Genomic DNA, 10792 nt, shown 5'->3' with positions numbered 1-10792 from the left:
CCTCTGCTCTGGTCTATCCATCTCTTTCTCCTTCTCTCGCCCTCTAGCTCTCTAGGCACATGAGCAGCACACGGCCGGAGCTTCGCACACCCACAACCACAATTACGATACCAAAGCCCACCCTCAACTCAGTTCGTGTACGGCGCACCCCCAAAACATTTCCAGAAGCTGCATCCACCACACCAACCCTTCTAGAAGCCCAAAAAATAAAAAAAAAGGTACCCGTAGAAAAACTAGAGTAGGCCGCGGGCGGGCGGGAAAAGGCTTAATCCGGTTTGCCCAATTGTGACAGACGTACGGACGGACGATAAGGCATTTTTTTTTTTTTTTTTTTTTAATTTTACTGCTTTTTATAATATATGGCAATTGTAATTCTACATGTCTATCTGACTGAGTGAGTGAGTGAGTGAGCGAGGCTTTGGAGCTAGCTGGTTCTGCTTGGTGGGTTTGCAATTAAGCTTTTCTGCGATGTTTCTACCTTCTACATGAGTACATGTACCTAAACACCACATTACTACACTGTCAATTACAGTGATGACGATGACTGTCCAAGTGAGTGACTGAGAGCATCAAGCAAGCAAGTCAGTCAGCAGTAAGTCAGTAAAGCAGTCAGTAAGAGAGAAAGAAAAAAACAACAAACCCCGTGCAGGCAGCGGCATCCTCTAATCCTCTACCCACAGGACAGGAGGCATGCGTTGAGTTGTCAGTCAACGTACATACTCAACAGACAGCATGTACCTCCCTCTCTGCCTGCTCTCCATCCTCCGCCGAACCTTCGCACCCAACAAACACTCCCCCACAAAGGCGGTTCGTGGAGCCGGAGTGCTCGTTGCTTGCTTGGGGAATCAAAACACTCACAGCTAGCAAGCCAGCCAGAGGGATTGTTGGCTCTCTCGAGTGACAGACAGAGAAAGAGAGAGAGAGAGCTCGGCCCAATCACATGGACCTTCCTATCCCAGCACCCATCCACACTCGATGAGCTTCCACCCTTCTCCTGCTGCTATGCAATGCGCTGCACGGGTACTCTACCTATTTCAAATCCAGTTCCTCACACAACCAGACAGACAGGACAGTCCCACTAGATTCTGGATCTCAAAACCCAAAAGTGGTCAGTGCGTCTGTGATTTTTCTATGTACTCTTTCTGCTACCTGCTAGGTATCTGATCGATGGGATGGGAATTGCACATGTTTCCCTATCCTTTCCTCCCCTCCGCATCCATCCTTTCCATCCCACCATCCCACCTGCCGTCCGACAGTTTTGTTCCGTTTTTTTGTTTTTTTCCTCCTCCTCCTACCCTCCACCTACACACTCCTACATATGTACTCTACACAGCTGCTCAAGAGTACCATGTTTCGACGAGCCGTGGCTGGGGGTACGGTGCGCTGCGCTCGCGCGCCTGCGGGATTACGCCATGGATGTAATAAGAAGCAAGAGTAAACATACGCCTACCTATACCCAGCTCCCAACAGCAGCAACAGCAACAGCTGCGCAGGTGTCAGTCAGTCAGTCAATTGATGTCTCCCTCCCCAACGCTCTGGTGGATCAATGGTCAATAGTCAATGGGTTGTTTTTCGCCAAGCGGGGGGGGGGGATTGCATGGGATGGGATGGTACCGGACGGAAGCCATCATCCTTCCAATCATGCCCGTAATCCTCAAAGGGACAGAGGACAGCAACCGCGCGCGCGCGCGCCCACTTGCGGTTTTACTCCATCACTAATCCCAACAATACAACACCATTGGGGGGAGAGTGAGTGAGTGAGGGTGAAGGAGACAAGAGAGAGTGTGAAGAGGTGAGATACCATGTAACCGTCTATGTAGCAAGTCTAGCTATTGTAGCTACATACATAAAACCCCCCATGGCCATGTAACAGCTGGCTTGCAATACAATTATTGTGATGAGATAACGAGGAGCAGTAGCGCTCGCTCATGCCCATAACGTACAGAAGAATCATGAAAGGAAATACAATAAAATGGCTCTAGCTCTAGCACTCAAAGTACTCTTACTTAGAGGTCTACCCTGTAAAAAATCATGATAGCCTATCGGTAGATCAAAGTAAACGAAACCTTTACATCCGACGTTGACATGGAACCCTTAAACAGTAACTAACCCCTCTCAAAGCTAACCGATTTCCGTCTGATCTGTGTCTTGCGCTAAAACCCTGTAAAAATAAAAATAAAAAACCTGTACTAAACCAAAAAGGTCAAAATATTTAACTCCAGAATCCCGTCTTTCCTATCTTAATAACCAAACCAAACCAAACCAAAACGAGCCAAAAATAAAAAAAAAAAAAAAAAAAATTCGAACCACGCTGTACAAACTCCAACCAACCCGTAGAAAAGGAAAGAAAAAAATGAAAATAAAGAAAAAAGGTCCCAATCAACCCACAAAAAAAATAAAGGAATAAGAAAAAAGAATCCGTATAAAATAGTCCGTCAACCCAGTAATCCTTGACGCTTCCAACCCTCTAAACTATTGCCCTGGCATTTGGGTGTCAGGCTTCTCATATTTTCCATTGTCTGCCATCTGACTCCTCCAAGCATTGGCCTCTGCCTCATCCACTCCAGGTGGCATGGTGTGCATACGCTTGAGATGATCCTTAAGGTTATCGCGTCTCGCAAACTCCTTTCGAAAGCTCGAGCAGTTGGGGTCCAGACATCTCCAGTAGAAACCAGGAATCTTGTGCACCGATTTCTCATGTCGTTCTCGATCGTTTGGAGTTGCGAAACCTTCAGTGCGTGAGCAATTGTCGAATCTGCAACGATACATCTTCTGGTGCTTTTGTTGGTGCTTCCTACAACACAAATAACAATCAGCACCTTTTGTTCGCTGTCTATACGTCAATCGGGGGGGGGGGGGGGGGGGGCTGTGCTTACGTGAATTGTTCAGTAGTGGGGAACTTCTGTGTACAATGTGGGCAATGGATGGCATTGGCGAGCTGATTGGAATTGAGCGTCTCAATTCCCCCATGCCTCAATTGAATTGGCAGAGCAGCCCCTGACTCATATGGTGGTGCATAAACTGATGGAGCTCTATATACATTTGCTGAGGAATCGTACGGCGTATACGAAGTGGGGTATGGCCCCCCAGAAGATGACTGTTGGGACGAAGTAAGATCAGATGACGCTGTAGCCAACCAGGCCGTTCGAGGCCATTGAGGGGCGGCTTCTCGGTGCTCGTCCTGAACTCTGCTTTGATGTGGTGGTGAAGTTTGGCTGTATTCGCTCTCGCCATTGAAGGACGAACGGAGTGGTTCCCCCCTCTGAGAAATACCTCCTTGTATCATTCGTTCATCATAGCTGGCTGCCCTGGTGCCATCTGCATGGGGTGACGGTGTCCCATACGTCGAGGGATACGGATGGTAACGGCTGCTGCTTCGTGGAATTCCACGGTTGCTAGACATATTTCGAGCTAGCAGGCCACGGTTTAGTATCTTCCTTGTAGCTATATGTGCAACTCAATCACAAGATACTTACAGCCAGATTGCTCCTTTTCAAGAGGAAAGGAAGCTGAAAAGTATGAACCTGGGCCGGCAGATTCATTTATTCCATACATTGGGGGATTATGTCCTCCTGATGGAGAAGTGCCCCTCACTTTTGGTGTTGTCCTGTTGAGCTGAGTCTCCTGACCACCAGTTGAATATCGATATTCGGAGGCCAAAGACTCAGGTGAATACGGTATTCTTTGGCTTGGGTCCGTATCTCTCATTCGTCCCAGTGGTAGACTATTATTCTGAATACCACCTTGACCTTGGCCTTGTTGTGGTGGGTTGAACTTTGTATTGCCGCTGCTGCAAGTGTAGCTCAAGTGATCGGAGGTTGGCGAAGAGGTTTCAGGGTCCCTCACGTAAAGAGGTGAGGGGAGGTAAGGTTTGTATTTCTCAGTAGTTGAATTATTTTCAGTTGTTGGTATGGTGGTAGTATCCATGGAATATGAGCCTGTGGTGGGTTGTGAAAATAGTCTGGACGAAATGGGATCGGACGTTTGGCACAGGAAGTTGTCAAGTGGAGAAGAAGGAGGAAATAGTGTAAAGTCAGACTTGATGTTGAAGTTTGATCTATTTTCAAACCTCCTTGGGCTTCCTCTAGTATCGAGTGGTAGTAATAGTGGGTTGGATGGATTATGAACAGCCATGGTTTCGGAGGAGCGTGGGTACTTAAAAGTCGAGCTTTGGTAAAGGTCCATGAAATGCCTGCCGCCTTGTGGTTACTACTCCACACTTAATTCCCAAAGCTACAATGATGGGGATGCAGGCTGATTTCTTTTTTTTTTTCTTCTTTTGCAGGGGGTTTGTTGATGAGGCTCACCGTAAGGTTCAGTTACCGAGTGTCAAGAGGGAAGAAGTAAAAGATCAGTAGGTATGTAATAGGATAGAATGGCTTTTTTCTTTCTTTCTGTGTGTATGGGGCGGCGGCGTGTAATTTATGTATGTCCTGCGGACCAGCAGCACAGATGGGACAGGTTTGGCGAAATCGGGATTCCAGTATTTTTTGGAACTATGCACAGTATCTTACAGGTAAGTTACTCTAAAGTAAAAGATGAACTTAAAATGAGTAGAGGAATAGGGAGGGATAATTGCAACGCGGGCAAGTAATTAGGGCCTAGGGGATGATATGGATATTGGTGGAGTGCCATCAGTGAGTTGGATGGAAGGGGCTAGTTCGCACACAAGGATGAATGTATGTATGTATGTATGGGGGCCAACCTGTATGTTCTAGCCAGTGGGTCCAATGGTGGTCAAGCAATACTGAGGAGAAGCAAAAAATCAAGTCATTAAAATCGACAGACGTTCTTTAATAGTTTGAGACCTTCCTCGTGGAGGATTTGCATAAAAATTTGACTCGCTTAGATGAGGTTCGGCGGGAAGGCGTCAATGCCATGCAGATATGTGCGACGAGGCAAGAGGGGGGAAGAGACACTGAGGGCTTCTTAAAGAATAATCTAATGTTAAGGTATGCCGGCAGCTACCTACATGTAGCTATGCTGAAGTCGTGACCGGGGAAGATGATCGATGGGGCATTGGAAGTATGAGGAGAACTAGAAGGAAGGGGTCTTGCTTGAATGGGTTGTCAATTGGGGGGGGGTTGAGATTGTTTCAGGAATTGGGCGTTGAGGAGCAGCATAGCTAGTATAGTAATGGGAATATATGTTTCTAGCTAGCTAGGTACGTAGATACATGGGGACGTTTAATTCAGATCGCTCCAGATTTTGGGGTATAAAACTTGGTACCCTGCAGGTCGGCAGGCGGCTCATCGGTAAGGCCAGTCTGATTTACACAGTCTGAGGCTTTTAAATTTAACGGTATTGGGTACGTACGGGTAGATAGTGGTTGCTCAACCATGTGGTATGTAGAGTACGTTGATGTGTAGTAAGTACATGTATGTGGTAGTCAAACTGATAGTCATGATCTGGCTTCCCTATTCCCACGATTGACTTAATTGATTGACGGATAATGAAGAATGGATGTACCATGGCACATTAAGATCCACCCATACGCACTCTCTCTACCTACATACCTACACAGCTGCACCTCTTTCAGCCCCATCAAAATACCATATGTCAATGCTCAAAGCGCATTGGCCAAGTAATAGCCATTCCCAGTATGGCTGGGTTATGGGTACACAAAAGAACTCGAAACCGTGTGGGGCATGAATCTTCGCTTGTCGAGAGCTAGGTACATCCTCTGAAAACATACTGAGAAGCAGTTTCTAACAATTCGGGAGTGGTTTCCCATACCTGACCATGTAAGAATGGGGCTCTGTGCAATCCATCACACAACGCACATATGGGCTATATTTGCAGCTCTCTCTCCACATATCTCGGCTCCGCATGCAAATTCAATCAGCCTCATCAGGTATGAAATCCGGGTGCACTGATACCTTGAGGAAGGAGGGAAGAAATCGGCATGGATGTCCCCATAATTTAGTGGTCAGTACTGAATTATTGCCATAGTGGGCTGCAGATGCGGCTGTAATAGTTTTGGAGCCGCATGATATGTAGGGTGGTTTTTTTTTTTCTTGAGAGGGGAGAACCAAGCAGGCAGCGGGTCGGCGGTTAATTACAACCGTGTGCAAAAAAATATTATGCGTTTCCGGAATCAAACACCAGATCCGACTAAAATATTCCGTTTCTATCCAGAGGCATAAGGTCTGCAGTCATTTATCACCTTTAGTTCTGCGTGGTGCGGTTTCTTTCTTGTCTTCATGATCTTCGCAGGATCCAGGTGCTTGAGGATTACCATTGAAGAGCAAAAGAGGGGAGTACGTTGGTACTGACATGGCCTATGCCTGTCTCCAAGTATGAGTATGACACCAGCACACAAGAAGAGTAAGCGCCAAAGCAAGGATTCAAATCTCAAATAGATTTCGGCCTGATCTCAACGTGTGTCTGCATTCCAGATCTGCCACGGGTAGCATAGTGGTGCGCGAGTCAGTCAGTGCCACCGCGCGCTGCTAGTCACTAGACTACTGTTTATCAAGCGCCAGAGACGCCGCGGGAAAACAAAACAGCCGAGCACCCCTCGCTGATTCGCTGAGATTCAATTGAGGCACGAACTCCCTTAACAGGGTCCCAAGTTATGTAGTCATATTGCTGCTATAATTTTCGCCCCATTGAGATTATTAGCAAGCACTCGGCTTCCGGTTCTCAATGATCCTCAGCGATCAGAAACATCATCCAAATAACGCTGATATAATAGGCGCCCTTCGCTTGTCTGGGGGATCACAGGGTACCGTCCCGCACTGAGACATAGTTTCTGGTAGACCTGGAAAAAGCAATGATCGAATCTTCGCATTTCGGCCCGTTATCGAATCCACAAATCGTGAATTTTCCGATGCTGAATGAATTTTCTGTAAATTTAGTCTCGGACATTCATTTCGATATCTCAGAGTTGAAACTCAGAAGTCTAGGGGACTCCCTGCGGTTTTGGACGTTCTGCTCAAGACGGAACACGACCGGTGCTTACGGCTTGCCAAGCTATCAGGTGTCTGGTAACCCGATTGGTTCTCTACATTAGTCACAAGATCAAAAACATAGATGTCGACAAGGTCTTGATATGAAGAGCGATCAAGGATGGATACCAAGCTAGCGGTTGGCAAGCATTGCCATATAACCTGGGGTTATGTGCCTTTGGAGCTGTGCCACTCCTAAAAAAGGTCCCTTTGGTTCGATGATTGCCCTTTAATTATTGAATTCTTGAGGTCCTTAACATCCATGGGGTATATACATATGGTACTCAGGCCGGCCAGCAGCCGATTAACGTTTTGAAAAGGGCAATTTCAACATGTATGTAGATATGTAGGTACCCCTAATCTTTGCCTCACGGTATACTCCTAGTATACGCATTGCTATTATTATATGCGGCTCGTAAATACAAAAGCTTACTTGATGGACAGAAGACCGGCCTCTCGGCAATGCGACTGAGCTAGATTGTTTTCTTATGTAGCCCTGCTGAACTAAGGCTTAAGTTACTTGGATTAAGAAATTTCCCTACAACCAACGTCAAATGGAATATATGCAAGTGTCTCCTCGTCGCCAGTAAGGACGTATGAAAACCAATTCTTATCTATACACTAAGACAGTTGGTAGAAGCCGAGGCCTTAAAACCTCTAGCGGAAGAGCAATATTTATTAATTAATCATAGATAAACCAAAAGGTCGTCTTATTGGAAGGGTGGCTTAACTGCCAATCAAAACCATTCAATCTGGCAAGGGCTGCTCGTAGTTTGTCCTGAGGTGGATTGGTAAAGATCCTGGCTGCAAGTTCTTTCTATGTACCTACAGTACCTAAACCCTGTGTACACTTCCGAAGATCTGGCTTGCTTCAGCCTCAAGCCTTACTTATGTATAGTTAACCAGCGAAACATTCGTGAGTTGACTTCCTTTTTATTTTTCTTCTCTACACCCGTAGATTGTTGAATTCCACACCAGCGAGACCCGCACATCCGCGTCAAGCAGTTTCTAAGTCATCTTGTTCCGTGTCTTGGCGAGCACAAACAGGGCCAGTTTGTTTCGTGGTCATTCTGAAACATTTCCTGAGAGCTCAATGGGTGGACGACGGAGTTGCATAAAGCGCCATGCATCGGGAGCTCGGGAGAGGCTCGAAGCTCCGGCTATTGTGTCTCAATCAAAGCAAGAAGTTCAAGATTCACAAGGGGACTTTTCGGTGGGTTTGCAGATCTATAGCATAATGGCAAGAGATTGCGCTGTGGTAAGATTTGTTGAATCGAGATGTTGCCGCTTGTATCGCCCCCAGCGCAGGACTACACTTGTGCGTTTTTTTCTTTTTCTTTTCTTTTCAAATGCGTGTCATGTGAAAATTTCGTTTGAGGTGCCGAGTTACTATTTACAGTACTAAGAAGGCGGTGATTTTAGTCACGGATGGAGTAGAATTTCGGTATTCCCAGGTACAACCGTAGCGAATGTCCAAATTGATAGAAACGTGTAGATATGTACATGTACTTACTGTATGCATGCATGCACCAGTAATGAGGGGCATAACAGTCTTGGGTTGTTCTAGTAGCATTACACCTGGCATCTCCTTTTAACCGGCAATTCGGCTCGGTATCTTCCCTTTCACTCATAACCATTGTCTCAGAGTAAGGTCAAGCAATAAGGCATTCGATGTGGAGATTATAATTGATCAAAGCGCTCCGATCTCCGCATTAGAGAGTTTGCAAACCCTAACGTCTTTCTATTGACTTTAACTAGCTGCATGCAGGTACCGGGACCAAAACCATCTGGTGGCATGGTACTGATCCTTCGTGATATCAGCTGATCAGTTGATCTAGGTTTCACAAACGTTCCAAAAGAGTGGCAGTGAAAGGTTCATGGTGAGGTATGTTTCAATTCTTAAGTGGTATAAACATTATCCCTTTACCGAACCATCATTCTTAACGGCAGTTCATCTTATGCACGCAATCAAGATTTGCGGAATTTGCTTTGACGATAAAGCCATCCTCGTTCTTACTAGGGCCCTACTAATATGGATATCCATCTACTGGGGGTTTTTCTACTGGGTTATATGGACGAAGATGTATTACCCCTCAGTTAGCTCATAGATCTACATAAGGCTGATCAGTCGGCCTGTGAAACTGCGAATTGCATTCAAGAACACAAACCCGCTCATTCTACGAAACCTGGTCCTGGAGCTTAATGAACATCTCCTAAAAATACGATATCGATTCCGTGTACTCCATCTAGCCACTTATTGCCGATCATATATATAAGTGAAGTTTATTACCGCGCAATTTTTAACGCAACTTTAAGCGGGAAATTCTTCAGTAGTTTAGCAGGGTTAGTTAATTTTGCAGAGTTAATCATATAATATCACTCGCATGCAATTGCCCGCATATTTCCTAGGTTTCTGCACTGGCAAGTGGATATAAGCGGTAAGCAATGTATATAGATATATTTCAAGGTCAAAAGGTAACCCGGAATTGTAATTGAGGTTGTAATGGTGCCAGCCTCGGTATATTAGAAGTATCTTACTGCCAAGTCTTTGTTAGTGAGAAAGACTATGAGGCTCGGGGAGAGGGGGGGATTTGGGAACTCTGTAGATATGGGTGTCGATCTGGTAAAAGGGCCATGTGTGGCAATGCAACAAAGCCTCGCCACTTCACTACCACACTCTACAGCCTCCAATTGACGGAACAAATGGCCGAAAATTCATTCGGGTCCCTCACTAAGATTCTCTGAATCTCAGGAATATTTGAGGTTTATCGGTTACGTGGCTCTTCGGAACAAGAGTTTTGCTATGCGGACTTTTACCAGATCGACACCCATATTTACACGATTTGCCTCTATATATTGTATGTATATAGGGTGGGCATTGCGATCCCATCATGATGTGCATAGTCACGTGCTTTTTTAAATAGCATAGAGGGTTGGGGGCTTTATAATATGCAGGGAATACACCTCGCCTTGATAAACAGGTTGCGGTCTAAGGGTTTGGTAATCAAGGGGTAATGATATCATTAGCAACTTCTTTGAATCCATGAATTAAAAATATGAGTAGGAGCTCTATCATGAAATCTTGGCGTTAAGGGTCATACTTATGGCGGATATCCGTGATAACACGTGCCGTAGGATAATCCTGGATCCGGTTACCTGCGAATCTTAATGAAAAAGGAGAAGGAAGATGGTCGCAGGAATAGACATCTTCAGAACCCCCTCGGATGCATCAATTGTCTCTTTGATGCTCCAATTCATATAATAAGTTAATATACTTACAGCGCTCTCATATATCTAAATATATAAGAAGCTCAAATCCGTGAGACTGGGTCCCAAACGCCGGAAAGTCAAGGCTACTTTGATCAGGCTCAAACCTTATTTGAGACTGCTAAATACTCCATGTAGTAATCATGCTCTAGTTTTTGATTGATTGATGTCTTAAACCAGGCTTTGGCTAAATATTAAACTTAACGTTCAGAATTCACCCAACCCGAATTGGGCCTGGCTCGAGACAAGGTGCTAGTCATAATGGAACTATTTCACATTGGGTAAAGTAAAGTACTGACTCACTACTAGATGTACTAGAATAATAGATCTCCTAGTTTCAAAGGCTTAGGTACAGACATTCCTCAAAAGTGTTAGCGATTTGGCATGTAATGCTTCCCCCCAAGAGACAAGAGTGGCCCAAATCCACTGGAATATTTTTGTTAGAAATGAAATAATGTGTAGAACCCGTTCATCGTAATAAAAAAACCTACCTGTCCTCGGATATGAGCACTGCTCTGGTGGCTAGGCTATTCAACCCCACCATCCTTACAATATTTGCTTTGGCGGTTTTATCC

The 10792-nt window shown here is 45.4% G+C and overlaps 1 protein-coding gene across 1 annotated transcript; it reads right to left on the bottom strand.

The window, feature by feature from the left end:
* Nucleotides 1-2472: 2472 nt before the first annotated feature.
* Nucleotides 2473-4134, bottom strand: H6S33_002013 (uncharacterized protein; the record flags this gene model as incomplete). The annotated part of the gene is made up of 3 exons (XM_044833355.1): nucleotides 2473-2794; nucleotides 2877-3411; nucleotides 3477-4134. 3 exons carry the CDS (start codon nucleotides 4132-4134, stop codon nucleotides 2473-2475), a joined length of 1515 nt encoding a protein of 504 aa, XP_044693156.1.
* Nucleotides 4135-10792: the final 6658 nt, after the last annotated feature.

The sequence above is a fragment of the Morchella sextelata genome (assembly GCF_020137385.1).
Source record: "Morchella sextelata strain SCLS chromosome Unknown scls_12, whole genome shotgun sequence".
Classification (NCBI taxonomy): domain Eukaryota; kingdom Fungi; phylum Ascomycota; class Pezizomycetes; order Pezizales; family Morchellaceae; genus Morchella; species Morchella sextelata.
Note: the sequence above shows the minus strand (reverse complement) of the source record. Positions and strands in the feature narration are given on the sequence as shown.